Genomic DNA, 22367 nt, shown 5'->3' on the forward strand with positions numbered 1-22367 from the left:
ATTTTGTGTTTCTACTATAGAACATGTTTACATGCTGTAATGTTCAAAAAAACTTTATTTTCCTCATACTGTCTTCCTGAATAGACCTGTATTTACCCGCATTTCAACGGAATTGCGTTGCTAGGCAACGGTTTGGGTCCATGTTTACTTCCTGTCAGCTGATGTTATTTACATACACTGCAACAGGAAATAAACTTGGACACATTTAGAATGTTTATGTTTAAAACCGTGTAATGATCTACATAATTGTATATTTGTGACATCACAAATGGACAGAAATCCTGACGGCTTGTTTCAAACGCACAATTTCTGAATACGGGCTGTGTGTATTTTTCCATATATTGAGCGTTTTGATAGTTTAACAGGATTTATAAAGCACTTTAAACCTGCTTTATAATATAAAAGACATGAAAATCTCACTTTTTACAATATGGGACCTTTAATCCCTGGTCTGGTTTTGAGCGTCACACATGTATCGAACATGAAATGCCTGACGGCGAGTGCAGATCAGATTTTAATGCGCATGTGTTGTACCCCAAAGATATAACGCGTTGATGAAGCGTGACCCAGCCTCTTTCATTAGGCCTTGGCCATTTGACTTTAACATGAGTGTAACCACTCACCCAGGCCAGTGTCACACAGTTTATTCCTACTTTCATTCCTACTTTGTTCAATCTCACACTTGGACTTAACACGTTGTAGCACATTTTTTAAAAAAGAAAATCAGTCTTGCACAGATTAAGAAAAAAAGACAACATAACAACAAGATCTGAGTGTTTGAGATTTATGTGTGTGAATGCGTGTCCTCGTGTTCTGGTGTTGTGTCCCTTCTCGTTCCATGTCGCAGGTGTGATTTAAATGTCTTGGCTTCGTACACCCACACAGTGTCTATGCCCTCCCCGGCGGTGTGTTCGGGGACCCAAGTAGGGAAGGGAAAGCGGCAGGCCACCACCTTGGCTGTGCTCGGTAACTCGCTTGCCAGCTTCAGCTCCAGTTGGTCCATCTGCAGACACAGACAGCAACGATCAGAATATCAAGAGGGATACTTTGGGTTTCTGAAAACTTCCTTGGCAAGATCAAATATAGAGCTTTCAGCCAGAGATGTAAGAAAATATCTAAAATATAGAATATCGCAATATGTTTTGTGATACTGTATCGATCCTTAAAAACTGTATCATTTGTTAATAAATAGTTTACATGCAAACATTAACTCAGTCAATACTTTATTTAATCTAACTTTATTGTTTTAGCGACTTACATTAGCAAATATTGCATAAATAATATGCTTAAAAATACAACAATTACAATATAGATAACATCACTGTAGGACAAAAAGAACAACTCACCATTTGAGGAACTCCAAATATGACAACATTGGAGTACTGAGCAAAACTGACCTAGCAAAAGAATCAGAAATATTGAGAATGAGTCTGACATAGTGAAAAGACACACTGTATGTTTTCATTTTCTTACACTAAGTGACACTAACTGCTATGGTAAAATATACAAATTCCCTCAAAATGTGGTCACGAGTCACTTCATACTATTCTAATCTAATCAGGTTATCACTGACCTTCCACAAGTCAGAGATGTGGAAGGAGGTGGAGCGATGGACTCCCTCTCTCAAGGCCTTGTATCGAGAATACCACACCAGCCAGGGGTTCAGCTCAAAGCCCGATGCTTGAAACCCACGCTTGGCTGCTGCTATCACCTGCAAGAGGAGGGAGGACAACGGGAAATTCAATGTATCAGCAACAAACCAAGTATCAACAATGTACAGCAACTGTAGCAACAGTCTGGTATTACTTCTGAGATTGTTTCTCTGTGATGTTTCTGCAGCACATCTCGTAGATAAAATGTCGGTCTGTACTGAAATGTTTTCCCTCTCTTAGGTTTCCCGTTGCTGAAGTTTGAATCTGTGTAAGTTGTGTTTTTTTTAGATATATACAGATGCTATGGATTTTTAATGGGAAAACAACAAAACACAAAACAGAAAATGTATGCTTGGTAAGAACTGGAGGTGAGATGAAAAAGATGTAGACATTTCAAAGACAGGTTAATTTGTCAAAGATTCAAATAAAGCAACAAGAATTCAGAAATCAGTATTGTATAATATAAAGAAATGCTTTTGCACAATTAAAGGATATATTGATAAGATTTTAAATAAAAAAAGTTGTAATATTACGAGAATAAAGTCATAATTTACGAGAACAAAAAGTCGTAATATAACGAGAATAAAGTAATAACCTTACGAGAAAAAAGTAAATAACACATATAATTACTAGTTTATAATATTATGACTTTATTCTCATAGTACTACGATTTATTTCTTGTAAACCTATGACTTTATTCTCATATCATGACTTTATTCTTATAATATCATGACTTTATTCTCATATCATGACTTTATTCTTATAATATCATGACTTTATTCTCATATCATGACTTTATTCTTATAATATCATGACTTTATTCTCATATCATGACTTTATTCTCATAGTATTTTGACTTTATTCTCGTAATATCATGACTTTATTCTCATAGTATTTTGACTTTATTCTCGTAATATCATGACTTTATTCTCATATCATGACTTTATTCTCATAGTATTTTGACTTTATTCTCATATCATGACTTTATTCTCATATCATGACTTTATTCTCATATCATGACTTTATTCTTATAATATCATGACTTTATTCTCAAATCATGACTTTATTCTTATAATATCATGACTTTATTCTCATATCATGACTTTATTCTTATAATATCATGACTTTATTCTCATATCATGACTTTATTCTTATGATATCATGACTTTATTCTCATATCATGACTTTATTCTTATAATATCATGACTTTATTCTCATATCATGACTTTATTCTCATAGTATTTTGACTTTATTCTCATATCATGACTTTATTCTCATATCATGACTTTATTCTCATAGTATTTTGACTTTATTCTCGAAATCTCAGATTTATTTTTTTCCTCAATGTGGCCTTAAAAAAAAAAAAAAATCCACATGGAGCCAATGTAGAGGAGCTAAATAGCCGCAGGTTGCAGACCCCTTCTCTACCTCCACAGGGTTAAGACAACACAGCACTTACTATCCTTCCATCTCCACTCCCAATGTCCACCAGGGTCCCTGACCTGGCTCTCAGCACCGTGAGGACATTGTCCACCTGAGCCGTGGTGGCGGGGACAAACGGCAGACAGACTTTCCTGAGAGCTGGAGCGATGAACGGAGCAGCCACCGCGTAGAGAGCGACCAGAGAGCCTCCCAGCAGCCCGGTGACCACCACACCGAGCCGGCGACCTCTGCTCTGTCTCTCCGGGACATCTCCCTTTAACTCTCCTGCCAGGAAAAGCTCCTCTTGAGACATGTTGATGTAGATATCATGAAGATAATCTATATTATTCAAACCTCACCTGCTCATTATGCTAAATAGAAAGCGTAAAACACATTATTATAAAGTAAAGAATGAGCTACTGAGAGAGAGACGGTCCTGTTATGTTTACCATCCGTGCCTTCTAAACTAGATGACCTGTGCAGCGCTCCTACACGCCCGACGGGATGACAAAGATAAGCGAACAAAGGTTCCTGTCTGCACTAGGTTCCCTGGTTAGTGCCGTAAATAAATAAATAAATAAATAAATAATAATAATACAAATAATACAAATAATACAAATAATACAAATAATAATAATAATAATAATAATAATAATAATAATAATAATAATAATAATAATAATAATAATAATACAAATAATACAAATAAAAAGAAGCAAAAAGGTCATGGTGCCAATAATAATAAAGGATAAAGAAGATGTTTAATGAAATAAATAAATATACAGCCAAAGAATCGACAGAATTCACACAGGAAAAAAATACGTGACAAACCAAATTGACACAAATATAAATTAAAAAAATTATAAATAAAGAAATAAACAACAATAAATACTCACAAACAAACAAAAACAAATTAAATAATACAAACATTTACACAGCAACAGAAAGCTATATTTGCAAAATAGTATTTTATATGAAAGATGTTGTGTGATGACTTTACTGGTTTGACTAATAATGTTTTAATTATATGCTGTCCTTGATAATATCTGTCCTTTTTTCTATTTGATTCTGGACCTGTACTCAACACAATAACATGTTTGTTGGAGGAAAAGGAATAGCCTAACAGTTGTGACATTTTTCTTGCTTTGGTGGTGCAATAACGTCCAATATATAGGAAGCACTACGATGCATCATTCATTCAAAAAATAATCTCAAATATGATGCAGTCATACAAATATTCTACCCCAGAGTTGAAACAAGGAACAAAAAAGGGGGAAAAAATGAACTGTGATGCATTAGAATGGGTGGGACTTCTATTATCTCAGTATGTGTGGTTATAAATCCTTCTTTCAGTCACGTTACCACAGGAGTCAACTATTCAAGATGTACAACAGTCGCTCCTAAACTCTTTGGCAGAGGGGTATTTTTTATATTATAATTACTGGTGTGTGTTTCACTAGCTCCGGTCCACTCTATTCCACCATGGAAACCCTCCATTTAATTTGAGTATGAGACCAAGAAACACTACCAAGAGCTGTAAAGATCAGCTTTATTCCTATAAATTAAACTGAAATCTAATTTAAAAAATATAAAGTCAGGGTTTTAACACCACCAGATTAAAAAATTAAAGGTGCAGTGTGTAACATCTGGCGGCATCTAGCGGCGACGTTGCAGACGTGGCCGACGTGGCCGACGTGAGAACGCAGCCCAAGCAGGAAAAGTTAACACAGTTGTTTGTCCATTCTGGGCTACTGTAGAAACACGGCGACCGGCTCCGCGAAGAGGACCCGCTCCCTATGTAGATATAAACGGCTCATTAAGGTAAACAAAACACAATTCTTATTTTCAGGTGATTATACACTAAAGAAAACATATTAATATTATATTCTATTTCTGCCAATAGATGCCCCTAATTGTTACACACTGTTCCCTTAAAGGTGATGATCTCTTTTTACCATTTTCTTTATTTACATGTCTCCTAACATCAGAAGTCATTAGATAGTGTGCGGTGGACAGTGTGGTCCAGCCCTGGCATGCCATGGTGGATCTGATGGTGGTGCATGTGGTGCTGGCTGGTGGTGGGACAATCCTCCACCATCAAATCATCCTCCTCCTCCTCCGCCCCGTACCCCTCCGGCCCGTCCTGTGAATAGCTATGCTTCATCACCAGGATGCTCCTTCGACTTGCTGGTGCTGTGTGGTGGGAGAGGCGCGGCGACTGCTGGCTCACCATCACCGGCGGCAGCGGCGGCACGAGAGCCCCCCCGTCGGCCGAGATGGTGGCATCCCTCATGCTCAGGTTGCTACGGCTACCGTGGACACTTCCATGCATGCTGCCATGGTAAGAGCCGCAGTGGTGGTCGCGGATGCATTTGGAGGAGGGGGAGCGGAACTTGTCAAAGTCCTCGGCCATGGCGGCATCATTCAGGTCGCCGGAGGTGGCGCGGCGCAGAGTGCAGAGCTCGTAATGAGGAGGCTCAAACCCGGGGTGGAGGAGGGCAGGGTCAAAGTCATCTCTGTGGACGAGGAGAGGAAGACACACACACCAACACATATGAAGCACATAAACAGTAAATGTTCAGGAAAGCACAACAAAAAGCTGATAGCATTTCTCAAGCCCCAACCAATTTTGATTGTAGGTGTCTGAGACGCTGACAAGAAACGTGTACATATCCTCATGTATATCAATAAACAGCACATGAGTTACAAAAACAACAAAACATTCACATAAAGTATTCATTGTGCCTTGTTGTCAATGTGCAGTTTGAGCCTACAGGCCTGTGATCGTCAGCCGATTAGACTGTTGACAGGCTATTAAATAGATAGATAGATGTGGGTTAATAGGGGCCTACTACACCTACTATTAGGTTCTATCATCCATTCACATAGTAGATCACCAAAAGAAGGTATAAAAGAACACGACAGCGACCTCTACCGACCGTAGTAATTACGACAGGAGCAGAAGCGGAAGTAACCAACAATGTGTATTTGTCTTTGTGTTCGTAGTTATTTTAAGCCAAAACACAATGTTTTTCCCTGAACTAAGTGTTTTTTTGTGCCTAAACCTAAAGAAGCCTTTTTTGTTTGTATTCAAAGCATTACGTTTCATTCAGTTTTACGTGTTGCTTTTAGGTTTCACTTTCACTTTTACAGCGTATAGTAGACACAGTATAGGCCCCTAATGACCCACATCTATAGTGCTTATAGCGACTGATAATGCCTACTTAATGGCCTGATAACAGTCGAATCGGGTGATTCGTGCTCTCGTGCACTTACAATTTCTTTCCGTCCTCAAAAAAATTCCAAGTTTCTAATTCAACAAACCATTTTTACTGAGTTTAAGTTCAACCGCATTTTATGGAATCCAGCTTTAAATCTGCTTGTTGAAATTGGCTTTCAAATCGTCCAAAAACATTTTTCTGATTAAAACATCTGTTAAATAATGATATAATTTCTAATACATAATTTACACAATATCAACTAAATGAATCGGCCCTTTAGGTGCATAGCACCATGTTGCATTTATCCAAATATGAACTGGTAACAGTGAGAGGTAAATATCTGGCAATTCAGCTGCAAAATCTTCCAGACACTTGTATGCTGCCAGGTAGTGTGCAGTGGGTTTATCAGAGCTTTATTTTGTTGATGCTGAAAACACTAGCATTCTGCGGCTCACGTTGCCACAGTTTCACAAGCGTGTCGGAGAACTACGGTGGCCTTCAGGTATCATAAAAATGTGAAAAGGCTCTTTCCAGAGCCAGTGTTTGGTTTGTTCATTTGGTAAATGTACGTAGTTACTTTCCACCTCTGGTCATTGGCTATTGTTTCTATAAAATATTATTTAGTGCAGCATGTAACACCCCCAATTTTCTTCCAAAAAGTAGCTTGCCAAAAATATAGAATTTTTTAAAGCTGTCAGAGTGAAATTTCACCTGCGGATGATGTATTTCTTGCGAGGCTGTTTGACCTGGATGATGACAGAGATGACGAGCAGGATGACGACCAGGCCACAGGTTACTCCAATGATAGTGAGGTTAGTGTTGTCCAGCGAGTCCAGGATACTGGCTTTCCTCTTCTCTAGTTAGAGAGATAACATGGAGAAGAATGACTTGATGTTCGGCCATAGCCGAGCAAAACATTTCTCAGCCTTTGTGTCACTCAAGGTACCTTTGCAGTGATTCTCGTCCCATGGGTAAACACAGTTCTGGATACCGTTGCAGACCAGGGTGTGGTTGATGCACATGTTGCTGTGGCAAAAGAAAGTTTCTGCTTCACACGGAGCTGAAAAACAAAAGGCAAGAGCCATGCTATTGTACACAGTGAATTATAGTCAGTTTTAGTTAGTTGTTAGTTGGCATTACCACCAGATGGTGCTGAGGTAAGATATTTTCTAATCATAGTTTTTAACCACTTGGAGGCAGGGCAACAAGCTGGAAACACAACATTGACATATCATCACCTTATAAAGTTGTTATGGTGAGCCTGTAAAAGAGAGCTTGATGGAGATTCACTCACGCTCGTGGAAAGTTGTAAAGAGGATCCTGAATTTGCTCTTCCTGCTTCCCTCATCCGCCCACAGTCTCACAACGCCCACAGAGGACACCAGCATGACGTCGTTGGCCACCGTGGAGCAGAACTTATTCTTCAGGTGCTCGACCGAACTGCTGCCGTCGTAGATGGCAACGAAGTTACGCTTGCACTCATTCGAGTTGTGCATCTCGTACTCCAGAAAGCGCATATAGATCTGTGGGTAAAAGGTTTTGATGGCATTTACTGCTTACTAATTATTATTTTTTTAGCATTTATAGAAATATATATATGGAAAAGAAGTTAGGCTGTTTTAGTTAAGTGGTGTTGGCATTTAATCATATGTCTGAGTTGAAAATGGATGTGTTGGAAGTGCTTAGATATAAGTTTTGGTCCCTGTCCAACCACCTGAAAGTCAAATTAATTTTATACACAAATAAGTGTAAACCACAATTGACAAATGGTACATGTAACACCACCACTACCACACAACAAGACCAACAGCAGTTTGACATATACAGACCCTAGCTCTTGGTGGAGCCTTGATGAACCACCTGCAGTCTACGGCCTCCGTCTGCAGCGCCCGGCCCTCCCCGGCTATCTGGGCGGATTCTACAAAGCCTTCCGGACCGCTCAGCTCAAACTCACAAACTGTGGATAACAATATTTTTGTGTTAAAGCAAAGCTGGTTTTGAAATCTTAACAGTAAAATTGTAGAAAGAGTTTGGGCATTGTGATCCCTTCAGCAAAAATGAGGATTCAGTCACATCAAATGAATATAGGGTATTATCTGTATGAACACATATTACTGTTACTGCTATTCACACTGAGCAGTATCTACATTTAATCAAAGCTGCTGACCTGCAGCAGGTCTGATATGATGTTGTGACTTAACATAATTTGAATACTCACATGGCAGAGCTGGCAGGTCCCCCTGTCCCATGAACTCTGGATCTAAAAAGCAGAGCAATATATTGTTAGAAACACATGAATCTTTGGAACATTTAAGCCGCCCGCACATGATCAGTGGTAAAATTGCTCTGCACATATCTGGACATATTTTTCTATCAAATCCAGAATCACCCATGTACGTAGATACGATACAATCCATCCAGTCCATTTGCTGCCAGTAAGCTGTGCCCATGTTACACACTTTTACATGGATTTTAAACATATCTAAACCTTATCTGAAGTACTTGAAATGTGTGCATGCAATATTCACTGCAACAATTTAGTCTAGGAATAGAGAAAGAAAATACCACATAATAAAAAATGATGATATTAAAGACATATTGCAAAATGGAATATAAACACAGCTAGCCACGGCTTATATAATCTATGTACCAGCACATTCCCGCTGTCCTCATTTAAAGTCCCCTAAAACCCTGATGCCCTTCATCAAAAAAGAAAAAACACACACTTAGCATAAGACAGGGAAGAGAAATTGTGTTCTAAACCTTTGTGCTGATGAATTTACTTGCTAGGTGGATTATAAATCCTGATATACCGGCTTAGTTCGGGACAGATTAGGTCCCACCAGCAGTGACAACCTGTTGACAAAAATCAATCACTTCTTTTTTAAATTCTCCTGGAAGAACCCAGTTGGATATTGTGTGAGGGGAAACTTAAAAAAAAACTCAATAAAATACCAACACAACATATGCAATTGGCACCAAATCAATACAGGAAAATGAGTTTTAAAGGACACAGCGTTGAGAGGAGAGTGAGTTTAAACCATAATTTCCCACACCTTGGTTGTTAGTAGCTATGATGTAAGGTGAGCAGGTGATAGATGACTCAACTGAGGCTCAAATCAACAATGACTGTTATTAATCCTCTCATATTTCTTACCCCTGCCTCTGCTTCAGGCTTGTCCAGATTATTCACATTCATTCTTATGTGTGTGTGTGTGTGTGTGTGTGTGTGTGTGTGTGTGTGTGTGTGTGTGTGTGTGTGTGTGTGTGTGCGTGTGTGTGTGTGTGTGCGTGTGTGTGTGTGTGTGTGTGTGTGTGTGTTTGTGTTGCAACAATGAATTCCCAGAGGCTTGATACCCTGTAAAATAAGATGAAGGCAAGATATAGGACGGTTTATGTAAATCCTCTCTTAAAGGAACAGTGTGTAACATTTAGGGGAGGATCTATTAGCAGATATGGAATATAATATCAATAAGTATGTTTTTTTTTAGTGTGTAATCACCTGAAAATAAGAATTGTTGTGTTTTCGTTAGCTTAGAATGAGCTGTAAGCAGAGCAGATCCCAGAACGGACAAACCAAACACTGTTAACTGTTGAGGCGGCATGCATGAAAAACAGACATTAAAGGTACCCTGTGGATTTTTTTTTTGCCTCATGCACAAGCAGCGATTATAAACATAACTTAACTTGTTTTTAATAAAACCTCCACAGGACACCTTTAAGTTCTGCTAAATTATTTGCACACTCACAGAAGTCAGCATAAACTAGAGGAAACGTGCAATAACAATATGAGTCTCTGCTAAAGTGTACTTTACTTTAAACCTACGCAAAATTTGGGGGAGGAAAACCTGGCATGGCCATTTTCAAAGGGGTCCCTTGACCTCTGACCTCAAGATATGTGAATGAAAATGGGTTCTCTGGGTACCCACGAGTCTCCCCTTTACAGACATGCCCATTTTATGATAATCACATGCAGTTTTGGGACAAGTCATAGTCAAGTCAGCACACTGACACACTGACAGCTGTTGTTGCCTGTTGGGCTTCTTGAGTTTGCCGTGTTATGATTTGAGCATATTTTTTATGCTAAATGCAGTACCTGTGAGGGTTTCTGGACAATATTTGTCATTGTTTTGTGTTGTTAATTGATTTCCAATAATAAATATATACATACATTTGCATAAAGCAGCATATTTGCCCACTCCCATGTTGATAAGAGTATTAAATACTTGACGAATCTTCCTTTAATGTACATTTTGAACACATGAAAAAATGTGTGATTAATTTGCAATTAAATATTTTAATTGATTGACTAATAGCTGTATAAAAAAATCCTTTCAAAATACTGCAGTTTTTTTTAAATGTGTGAAAGCATGTGTGCATGTGGGGGACTTAATTCTCTCCTGCCACCAGTGATGAGCAGAATTAGACAGGAGATTAGCATTTGGCACGGGACACTCATTACATTTGATGTAAACAGACCTCCTGATCTGCCAATAATGAAAAGTATCTTCTTAAAGGGATAGTTCATGTTTTATGTTTTTTTTAAGGGAAAAGTGCTTCTTCAAGTGTTTCAAGTATGCTTAGTAAGTTGTTAACACTGCAAGGTAAGATGGCCTGTACAATTTTGTGAAATAATAAAGAAATTGTGTCTAATATTTGCAGAAAAATAGCACTGAGCTCAGGCAAACAACATCAGCCCACCAGCAACTTAAATACCAGAGTGCGTGGGACGGACTCACAGGACTGTATTTAAAATTTGAGCATCCCTTGTGGAATAAAAAGATAATCATGTTAATAAGAAAGAAAGAAAGAAAGAAAGAAAGAAAGAAAGAAAGCAATAGTAGGATGGCTGGATGGATGCAGATTAATCTTTGCCCCCCCTCGGTGTAGGTGGCCTATAAAATCTGCTGTTAATGAAGCCTCTGCCTTGGACTCCCTTAAGCTGCTACTGCGGCTCAGCACTGACAAGCTGTATTCCCCTGAAGACAAGCTTTCATTAACTCGTGTGTGTGTGTGTGTGTGTGTGTGTGTGTGTGTGTGTGTGTGTGTGTTTGAATAAATGCTCCCCTCCTCTTCCTTCGTCAGCTGCAGCTGGTGTGCCTGCACTACAAATGGAAATGAGAGTACATTCCCAGCAGCATGCCGGCAGACCAATATTAAAGTTGCAAAACTGTAAGTTTTAGGCATGCACATGCACAATTAATGCATGTTCATGCAAATGTGTGTTAACGTGTGTTTTAATTGGCCGAATGGGGTGAAGACAGAAAGGGGGGAAGTGTGTGAAAGAGGCAGCCAACAATGTCAAACCCGCTGCATGGTGGTGGATTGGGAGAGAGTGCCAAGAAAAGGAGTCGAAGGCTTAGAGCCGTAGTAATACTTCTAAATATCAACCCCGCCAGCCAGACAGAGCGCCAGCTGGTATGATATAAAAACAGCAATAATAGCAGAACTGCAAAATTACCAGGGCTATCAATCAATTAAAATATTTAATCACAATTATTTGCATGATTGTCCGTAGTTAATCGCGATCAATCTCGAATTAATCGCACATTTTTTATCTGTCCAAAATGTAACTTAAAGGGAGATTTATCAAGTATTAAGATATAAACAGCTCATTCTAAGCTAACAAAAACACAACAATTCTTATTTTCAGGTGATTATACACTAAAGAAAACATCAATAATATATTCCATTTCTGCCAATAGATCCCCTTAAATGTTACACACTGTTCCTAAAGCATGACCACCATGTTTCTCTAACCTTAACCAAGTGTTTACGATTGTAACCATGACAACGAGGCTCCCCTAACTTTAACAAAGTAATTTTAACCCAAACCATGATGTTTTCCCTGAACTTAACGAAGATGTGTTTGTGCCTAAACCTAACTATACATCATCCATAGCGTTGTCACGTCATAAAACAGATTTAATATTTCACAGTGACTTTGGTTTTGTGGTGGTTTTGGAGGGCACAGACAAATGATGTCATCCTGCTGATGAGGGCGTCCTTGTAGAGGGCATAGACAAACGTCATACTTAATTTGGACTTGCTGGACCAAGGTCTAAAGCACGGTATGTGCATTATGAAAGGAGTTTAACTGAGTCCATGTACCCAGGTGCACCTAGCTAAATGAATGCAGTCTAATGCCTCCATGATGGTTATAATGATGAAGAGGTGCTGATTCAACATTATTGTCCTTTTGGATGCTGTTTATATAAACCTTTCAGACTGAACATTACGTTCCTCCTTAAATTGGATTATGTGACAATAGAACAAATTGGATTCGCTATTTCTCTTTCTTGAATTACAAGAAATTCACTTTGGCTAAGGTTAAGGTTAAGGTTATGGCAAACCTTTGGTTCTTGGTTAAACAAGTAGAAGTAGATTGGTTATAAGATGAAGAAGGTATAAGCCTACTTTATTAATCTTGCAAGGGGAAATTACATTTTTTCACAGGCCCAAATACCCACATGCACAAACAGGACCTACTGTATCTATACACAGATGTCAGAGTTAAAAGTTAAAGCAGCACATTGCTTTTTCTTTTTGTTTTTTTTGCAAACATCTTCCCATCCAGTTGCCTTTTTAAACATCGAGCAACACAAGCCTTCATTTTTAGCTGTTTTTAGCTGATGAATGTAAGTCCAATATTCACTCTCTCTTCAGCTCAGTTTTGGTCTCCACCAACTACAGAAGGAAATATCTGACTCTTTAAATGCTCTACTATCTTCACCAGCTAGTCCCTAACTATGCCTCTCTGATGTTTAGTGCTGGGCAGGTAGTGCACTGTGGGTTTATCAGAGCTTTTCTTTTGAAAACAACAAGAGGTGAAACCAAACTGTAAAGTTGCGGGCCATTAAACCAAAACAATGAACGGAAAGCTGCTAAAACTCTCTCCAACACAAAAAAAAACGAGCACATTCGTCCAGCAGAAAAGCACTCAATTCAACTGTTATCAGGCCATTAAATAGGCGTTATCAGTCGCTATAACCACCATAGATGTGGGTCATTAGGGGCCTACTACGTTGTAAAAGTGAAAGTGAAACTTAAAAGCAACACTTTCTAACATGTTATGAAACTGAAAGATCATGTTTTGAACACAAACAAAAAGGCTTCTTTAGGTTTAGGCAACAAAACTACAACTTATTTAACTTTAGGTTAAAGACAGTTAAGTTTAGGGAAATTTCTTTTTTGTTTTGGGTTAAATGAACTACGAACACAAAGACAACTACACATTATTGGTTTCTTCTGCTCCTGTCATAATTCTTTCGGTGATCTACCATGTGAATAGATGATAAAAAACCCATTAGTAGGTGTAGTAGGCCCCTATTGACCCACATCTATGGGGCTTATAGCGACTGATAACGCCTAACAGTCTAATCGGGTGAAAAAAAGATAAACCTGGCATAACTTTTGCCGTAATGCCATGCAACATCACATGGCAACACCAATCCAATTCCTTTGTAGCATGAGCGGCCTATTCTACTGTTTACGCTCTCGTCCATCACTCACCTTGTGTGAAGTTATACCGGGCAGAGAAACCGAGGGCCTCCAGTTCACCATCCGCCACAAACTTGATGTACAGGTACCTCCCACTGGAGCGGACATAATCTGGGCTTTCCTGCCCACAGAAGCGACCGATGATGGGAGAGAAACCAAAGGGCCCATCGCGGACCTCGATGTGGTCGAACTTGCACTCCCAGGATGGCTCGATGGAATACTTGTCATCGAAAAACAAGTCGATGCACTGTCGGGGAGCGGCTGCCGCAGGAAGAGACGTTGAGAACAGGTGAGATAAAAGCAGGAGGGGGTGGAAAGTGACTAAGAAGCTAAAAAGACAAGGATGAAAGCCTCACCTTCTATAATGTAGACACATTCCCTCTCAGGCGGGTATTTCTCAGGGTAGTTGGGTGAGGTGAAATACCCTCCCTCGGGCTCCTTTACCCAGGTCCCACACTGCCCAGCTGGTGTCACACCCGAGTTGTTCTTCACTGGAACACAAAATAACAGTGTAAAGGTAGAAGAAAGTGTTCAGCAATCCCCAGTTGGACCGCTGTTTGTATTTATTATTTCTCCTTTTTTAAAAGTGTCAAAGTGCAGTTGAAAGGAGCACAATCATGTACTAGTATTTTCTGGTTAGCAATCTGAACTAGGCTCTGATATGATACCTTGAATTTTTGTTTTGGTAGCTGAGGATCCTGGCAGGTCAGGTGAGATGAGGCTTGCTGCTAAAGCTGAGAGAAGGGAAGAGATTAAAGTTTGTTTGTTTCTTTCAATTTGTCAGAAATCTGCTTCAGTTTATATAAATAAATGTAAAGTCTTAAAACCACAGACCAGTGATAATACAGCAAAAATGCAACAAAGAACATTAGCTACTTATACCAGGAATAAGAAGCACATCATAAACACACCATAATGCACGAAATGTGATGCATCTACAAACATTATGAAACATGTTTACAGTTGTAAACTTACCGATGGGCAGCAGAAGTTGGTGCACCATTTCTGTTCCCTGAGGATGAGCAGCTCTGTCTCAAATATTGCCATTAAATAGTCTTGATCAAACGTCCCTTTCTTTATTGGGGGGAAAATGTCCTTCAGCACATCAGTTCCTCACAAAGAATGCGCCAAATCTGAGAGCAAAGAGTTCAACATTTCCATCCCTCTCTCTCTCTCTCTGTCTGTGTGTCTCCCCGGGAGCTCAAAGGATTACTCTGCCGTCCGCCGCAAACCTTCACAATTTTTGCTCCACCTTTAGGCTGCATTAATCCTCTCAGTAGATATACGGTCATTGACAAAGCTGCGCCCGTTTAGAGTGCGTGTGTGTGTGTGTGCGTGTGTGATCATTCAGTTATTGCCCAAGTTCATCCTCCAGGGGGTGACACAATCAGCAGCATAATCAAAGCTGCAATTCAATAAAATCTAATAGGCTATTTTAGAAATGCGGTTTAATTTATTCATTTACATTTTTTTTTTCATTTTTTTTTTTTATTATTATTGTTTAAGTTTTAAGTAGGACTAAATCAAGAATGCATTTTAGTCCAGTGGAGCAGGGCCGGCTCTAGCCACTGCCGCTCTTATGGGTTCAACCCCCCCAGAACCCTAACCCTCAAGCCCTAAAACGACATTACAATGGTTTAAAGACAAAAATGAAGATTTCTGTTTTCATAAATATAATATAATTAAACAATTAGTTCCTGACATTGCTTGGCTTAAAAGTGTTTAGTCAGTTTCACTACAATTTACTCTTTTATCAACAAATAAGTGCAGCCGGACGGATGAAAAAGTGTGCGAAAGAGAGTCACAGGGGTGAAAAGTGCATTTCTTTCTTTCTTTCTTTATTTGTTCATTTGTTACCTCAATGCAGAAAATGAGGAAGGAAGCCCACCGGCATTTAAAAAAAAAAACAACAACAACATATATATATATATATAATAATAATAATCATGGACAATCAATGTCTTTTCAAAAAGGGGGACCAGAGAGTGTGTGCCAATTACAGGGGTATCACACTGCTCAGCCTCCCTGGTAAAGTCTACTCCAAGGTGCTGGAAAGGAGGGTTCGGCCGATAGTCGAACCTCAGATCGAAGAGGAACAATGCGGATTCCGTCCTGGCCGTGGAACAACGGACCAGCTCTTCACTCTCGCAAGGATCCTCGAGGGGGCCTGGGAGTATGCCCATCCAGTCTACATGTGCTTTGTGGACTTGGAGAAGGCATATGACCGGGTCCCCCGGGATATACTGTGGGGGGTGCTGCGGGAGTATGAGGTGAGGGGGGCACTTCTCAGGGCCATCCAATCCCTGTACGCCCAAAGCGAGAGCTGTGTTCGGATCCTCGGCAGTAAGTCGGACTCGTTTCCGGTGGGGGTTGGCCTCCGCCAGGGCTGCGCTTTGTCACCAATCCTGTTCGTGATATTCATGGACAGGATATCGAGGCGTAGTCGGGGGGAGGAGGGTTTGCAGTTCGGTGTGCTGAGGATCACATCGCTGCTTTTTGCAAATGATGTGGTCCTGTTGGCATCATCGGTCTGCGACCTCCAGCACTCACTGGATCGGTTCGCAGCCGAGTGTGACGCAGTCGGGATGAGAATCAGCACCTCTAAATCTGAGGCCATGGTTCTCAGCAGGAAACCGATGGATTGCCTACTCCGGGTAGGGAATGAGTCCTTACCCCAAGTGAAGGAGTTTAAGTATCTCGGGGTCTTGTTCGCGAGTGAGGGGACGATGGAACGTGAGATTGGTCGGAGAATCGGAGCAGCAGGGGCGGTATTGCATTCGCTTTACCGCACCATTGTGATGAAAAGAGAGCTGAGCCGGAAGGCAAAGCTCTCGATCTACCGTTCAATCTTCGTTCCTACTCTCACCTATGGTCATGAGGGTTGGGTCATGACCGAAAGAACGAGGTCGCGGGTGCAAGCGGCCGAAATGGGTTTCCTCAGGAGGGTGGCTGGCGTCTCCCTTAGAGATAGGGTAAGAAGCTCAGTCATCCGTGAGGGACTCGGAGTAGAGTCCTTGCTCCTTTGCGTCGAAAGGAGCCAGTTGAGGTGGTTCGGGCATCTAGCACGGATGCCTCCTGGGCGCCTCCCTTGGGAGGTGTTCCAGGCACGACCAGCTGGGAGGAGACCACGGGGAAGACCCAGGACTAGGTGGAGAGATTATATCTCTACTCTGGCCTGGGAACGCCTCGGGATCCCCCAGTCAGAGCTGGTTAATGTGGCCCGGGAAAGGGAAGTTTGGGGTCCCCTGCTGGAGCTGTTGCCCCCGCGACCCGATCCCGGATAAGCGGTTGAAGATGGATGGATGGATGGACAATCATACGATGAATCGCGATTCAAAATTTTGTTAGGTGGAGGTGTGTTGATTTGAGCTTCCCCTTTTATTTTACTACTTGTCATTTCCCCAATTGTACAACCACTGCTAATTCCAAATGACACCCAGATAGTAAGAGTTGCAACACAAATTTAAATTCATTAATTTGTACAGAGAGGAACAAAAGTGCAAATACAAAATGGTCTATGGGTCGAACAAAAAAGCTGATTAAGCAAGTAAGAAAAAAAGGAACACTATAACGGCAAAACTATATGACTGATCACATTCTGACACGTTGCCTGGTTGTCCCTGCATGACACATTATCAATACCTAATCTGGCTATTATTTTTGTTTTCTTTTGCACATAAACTTAGTACTTTTCTTTTCACCTCTATTTGGAAACTGGCCGGTGAACTACTCTACCCATTTTCCGAGTGCATCGGCCTTCAGATCAAAATCTTCTCTTTGAGCAATCATTGAATCAATACTCCTATATCCAGCTGCATGGAAGGGCAGGAAGTGTACATCTATCCATTCTAGCTTTGCAACATAGAGCAGCCATGTCTTCGGTCCCTGCTTACTGATTGGCTTGCATCTTCTAAAAGCGTCTTGGGTGCGAATGACAGATTTTTGCACTTCAGTCAAAAACTCTTTGTCAGCAGCTTCTGGATCACAGTTGAGATTAAAGGTCATATCAAATGGTTGTCTTCTATCAGAGATTAATTTATCAGCCGTAGCGTTTTTGATGCGGAGGAGATGAAGCTTCAAACCGACTGCAAAGAAGTGTCCCAGCATCCTATTGACTACTGTGATGTCGTCCATCGGTATCGTGTTGTTTTCTCCCAATTTGTCCCAAGATTGGTCATCAATTATGAACTGCTTGAGATACCTGAGATAAACAGACAGTAAAATCACACAAGCTGGCAGAGATATTATCGGGCACATAAATACACATTGTAGTACCTACCTCTCTGACTCCTCTCTCATCCTGGTGGGGTTGTTTGCAATGTGGGGTACCAGCCTCAGGTACTCGCTGGCTGTGTAGGCATGCGGTGGGTAGTACCCTCTCAGGTCTTTGAGAAATAAACCTGTAATGGGCCCTGAGTCTGACACCCACACTCCCCTGGCCTGTCTGGCAAGAGTGTCAAACAGCACAGCCAGGGACAGGGCCACTACCCCCACCCCACCAAGAGTGACTTTGCCCTCCCTGCCAAAAGTGGTCCTCAGGCCCTGGGTGAAGTCCTCCAGCTGCTTGGGGGTTAGGGAGGACTGCACTGTCCTGTAATGGTCCCTCAGGTGAAGTGAATAGTTGACAGACAACATGTTGACGAAAAGAGGATTGGGGTTGTAGCTTGGGAAAGGGCAGATGTCTCGAGCAACAGAGGCCAGGAGGGCTGCATCCTCAGCAGGGCAGTGCATGTTCCCCATCTTGATGTCAATTTGTCAGTTGATGAAGATTTAACTGAGAGCAATCTCTGTGAAAAAGATTCAACTAGACAACAGTACCTGTGTGTTTATCTGACAGACTGTCCCTGGAAATAAAGTCAGAGTGGCATCATGACGTCAAATCTGTAATTAATTATTATTTAGCTGCTTTATCTTTGCCTGTTTTATCTTTGCCTGTCTATTGCACTGATGTTTGATCTATTCCTCATCTTGCCAAAGCACACCCACATGCATTTTGACCCACTGGCTGAAAGTTGCAAAAAAAAAGAAAAGGAATCCTTCTAGCGGACAGCTACCCGCAGACCTATATGTCAAATAAGAGAGTAAATGTTGAATTGGGATGAATTGTACAATACTTTGGTTTATGATTTAATACACACAACTGGTCATGCTCATCAGACTCAGCTGTACTTTGTGTTTATTGCTAATTAGCAGATGTTAGAAATGCTAACACGCTAAATAAGATGGTTGTTTTAAGCTACATGGGTTGCATTCAAATGAAGTTAAACAAGTTATGTTAGTTTGAATTCACTTTCTGAATACAGAATAGAGGGTCATGACTTCAAATGTTTATTGACACATTTAAAATCCTGCTGGGCATACAGTGTTTACAGTACTTACACATATCACATACAGCAACTACAGTAGTCATTTCCCCAATTTTACAACCACTGATGATTTCAAATGACACCCAGATAGTAAGTATTAGCTGGAGTTGCAACACCGTTACTCCCAAAATATAACTTCATGATACTGGACAGAAAGGAACAAAAGTTCAAACACAAAATGGTCTCAAAGGGTTGAACAACCTGGTTATCCCTGCATGATGTCTATACACATTTTATCATTCCCTCATCTGGCACCAGTTTCATGTTCCGCTTTATTTATTTTAAATTCTTTGTCAGCAGCTTCTGGATCACAGTTGAGATTAAATATCATATCAACTGGTTCATCTGTTCTCTCATGGAAGCTACGCACATCAAGCGTTGGCATTCTGAAACCGAAAAAACCTTCCAGTCAAACGATAGGAGCTGCAATCAGTTTTTGGCAGGTGAAAACTGTACGTTATGGGTTGTAATGGTCCTTTAAAGGAATTTCAGCAGGTTAAAAAGACTGGGCTATAATCTGTCAGATATAATCCTCATGAATGAAATCAAACCATTCTGAGACAGAAAAAACATTTCAGTCACCAGGTAGGAGCTGCAATCAGTTTTTGGCAGGTGAAAACTGTATTTTATGGGTTGTAATGAAATTTCAGAAGGACATGCTGAAAAACCTTTAAAGGACCATAACAACCCATAAAATACAGTTTTCACCTGCCGAAAACTGATTGCAGCTCCTATCGATTTCAAATGACACCCACATAGTTAGTATTAGCTGGAGTTGCAACACCTTTACTCCCAAAATATAAGTTCATCACATTGGACAGAAAGGAACAAAAGTTTCAAACTACTCTACCCATTTTCCGAGTGCATTGGCCTTCAGATCAAACTCACCTCTTTGACCAACCATTGAAGAAAAACTAGCAATTCCAGGTGTAAACAATGGGATGTGCATGATGTGTAGCCATTCAAACCAGGCAACACGGTGCAGCCATGTCTTTGGTAAATCCCGACCTTGCACAGTCTTGCAGTTTTCAAAGGCGTCTTGGGTGCGACGGTCAGATTTTTGCACTTCAGCCAAAAATTCGTTGTGAACAGCTTCTGGATCACAGTTGAGATTAAATACCATTTCATCTGGCTCTTCTGTTCTACTACGGAAGCCATGCACATCAAGCATAGAGTTGATGCGGTGGATGTGATATTGCAAACTGGTTGCAAAAAAGAATCCCAGCATCATATTGACTGCTGTGATCTCTTCCCTTATCGGTATCCTGTCGCTTTTTACCACCTTGTCCAAAGAAAGGTCATCGATTTTTAACTGCTTGAGGTACCTTGGTGAGATAAACAGACAATAAAATCACACAAGCTGACTTAAAGTACACACATTCAATAGTGGCAAACTGAGGGCACATGCACACAAACACACATTGCAGTACCTACCTCTCTGACTCCTCTCTCATCCTGGTGGGGTTGTTTGCAATGTGGGGTACCAGCCTCAGGTACTCGCTGGCAGTGTAGACATGCGGTGGGTAGTACCCTCTCGGGCCTTTGAGAAATAAACCTGGAATGGGCCCCGAGTCTGAAACCCACTCTCCCCTGGCCTTTCTGGCAAGAGTGTCAAACAGCACAGCCAGGGAGAGGGCCACTAGCCCCACCCCACCATGAGTGACCTTGCCCTCCCTGCCAAAAGTGGTCCTCAGGCCCTGGGTGAAGTCCTCCAGCTGCTTGGGGGTCAGGGAGGACTGCACTGTCCTGTAGTGGTCCCTCAGCTGAAGTGAAGAGTTGAAGGACAGCATTTTGCCGAAAAGAGGACTGGGATTGTAGTTTGGGAAAGGGCAGATGTCTCGAGCAACAGAGGCCAGGAGGGCTGCATCCTCACCAGGGCACATGTTCCCCATCTTGATGTCAATTTGTCAGTTGACGGAGATTTAACTGAGAGCAATCTCTGTGAAAACGATTCAACTAGACAACAGTACCTGTGTGTTTATCTGACAGACTGTCCCTGGAAATAAAGTCAGAGTGGGATCATGACGTCAAATCTGAAATTAATTATTAATTGGCTGCTTCCTCCAATATGGGACTTTATTTGCCTGTCTCTTACACTGATGTTTGATCTGTTCCTCATCTTGCCAAAGCACACCCACATGCATATTTACAGACTGGATGACTGGCTGAAAGTTGCAAAGAAAAGAAAAGAAAAACATCCAGCAGACACTTAAAAGAGTGCGCCGATAGTAAAGGTTTTATTCAAACATGTTCAAAAATGTGTGCTTAAACTAAAAATCAAAAAATGTAGCCATACATAAATACATTACGTTACATTTATTATATTGAATCATGTTATTTATTTATTTGTATGTCACTTATTACTTACAGATGTGGCAGTCGATTTAGACATCAGCCCTGTGAGGTGTTTGACTATTTATAATCACAGTATAAGTGATGTGCAGTCATCTGGCAAAGTGCACAACTTCACCATCTGGCTGATGTCTTCTAGGAAAGAGCAAAGGTGCAGCAACTGTATGCACAACCTATAGTTGTTGTTGTCAATACCGCTTACCCAGTAGTGATCTGGTCTTCAGATCGGGCCAAAACAAACATTGCCATCGAGTCACACTAAAAGTAAACAGATGGTTTACTTTTAGTGTGACTCGAGGGCAAATGACAGAAAGAGTTTGTTAACATCTGAGCTGCAGTATCCTACAGCAGCCACATGAGGAGTCCATGGTCCTATTGCCATGGCAGAGCAAAAGCTTGACAGTTCAAGTACTCCATGAATCACTTCATGTAAAAAAAAAACTATCTTCAAAAAAACAATCTTTCTTGTCTTTTTAAGATTACAAGGTGATGGACACTACTGGCTCAGCTCAAACATCGCTGATGAATGGATGGCTTGATGAAGGCTGAAGACTGAAAGTCTCTTCTTTGTCCAAGAGAGGGCAGCAGATGCTTGTAAAGAGATCAAACTAATATTGTGGTGCCTTTATCAGTAATGTTGAAAATATCCTTGAATCATACTATATAATCACTAAAGCAAATATCAGTGTTATCTGGCACACAGTAATCACTATTAATCATTTAAAACTAGACATTATAAGTGGAATAAGGATGAAAGTGTGGTGACTGTCTGCATTTAAGGTTGTCCGGACTATAATTATTATTAATACAAATTTTGCAGAATGACAAATATACTGTATAAGATACAATCACCC

The 22367-nt window shown here is 40.7% G+C and overlaps 4 protein-coding genes across 4 annotated transcripts; all 4 read right to left on the bottom strand.

Moving 5' to 3' along the window:
• Positions 1-418: 418 nt before the first annotated feature.
• atpsckmt (fATP synthase c subunit lysine N-methyltransferase) lies at positions 419-3564 on the bottom strand. The gene is made up of 4 exons (XM_037786242.1): positions 3112-3564; positions 1574-1711; positions 1347-1397; positions 419-1003 (listed from the first exon to the last, which is right to left on the bottom strand). The coding sequence occupies exons 1-4, from the start codon at positions 3385-3387 to the stop codon at positions 785-787; spliced, it is 684 nt and encodes a 227-aa protein (XP_037642170.1). The 5' UTR covers positions 3388-3564; the 3' UTR covers positions 419-784.
• Positions 3565-4927: 1363 nt separating this feature from the next.
• LOC119498026 (neuropilin and tolloid-like protein 1) lies at positions 4928-15133 on the bottom strand. The gene is made up of 10 exons (XM_037786493.1): positions 14771-15133; positions 14464-14529; positions 14152-14286; positions 13808-14056; positions 8514-8555; positions 8125-8252; positions 7590-7818; positions 7242-7355; positions 7007-7151; positions 4928-5590 (listed from the first exon to the last, which is right to left on the bottom strand). Exons 1-10 carry the CDS (start codon positions 14796-14798, stop codon positions 5059-5061), a joined length of 1668 nt encoding a protein of 555 aa, XP_037642421.1. The 5' UTR covers positions 14799-15133; the 3' UTR covers positions 4928-5058.
• A 2106-nt stretch (positions 15134-17239) lies between these two features.
• Positions 17240-18615, bottom strand: LOC119497928. The gene is made up of 2 exons (XM_037786367.1): positions 18075-18615; positions 17240-17996 (listed from the first exon to the last, which is right to left on the bottom strand). Exons 1-2 carry the CDS (start codon positions 18533-18535, stop codon positions 17522-17524), a joined length of 936 nt encoding a protein of 311 aa, XP_037642295.1. The 5' UTR covers positions 18536-18615; the 3' UTR covers positions 17240-17521.
• Positions 18616-19100: 485 nt separating this feature from the next.
• LOC119497927 lies at positions 19101-21151 on the bottom strand. Its single transcript, XM_037786366.1, has 2 exons — positions 20596-21151; positions 19101-20486 (listed from the first exon to the last, which is right to left on the bottom strand). Exons 1-2 carry the CDS (start codon positions 21051-21053, stop codon positions 20003-20005), a joined length of 942 nt encoding a protein of 313 aa, XP_037642294.1. The 5' UTR covers positions 21054-21151; the 3' UTR covers positions 19101-20002.
• Between the last annotated feature and the right edge of the window lie 1216 nt (positions 21152-22367).

Source organism: Sebastes umbrosus, chromosome 12 (assembly GCF_015220745.1).
Source record: "Sebastes umbrosus isolate fSebUmb1 chromosome 12, fSebUmb1.pri, whole genome shotgun sequence".
NCBI classification, from domain to species: domain Eukaryota; kingdom Metazoa; phylum Chordata; class Actinopteri; order Perciformes; family Sebastidae; genus Sebastes; species Sebastes umbrosus.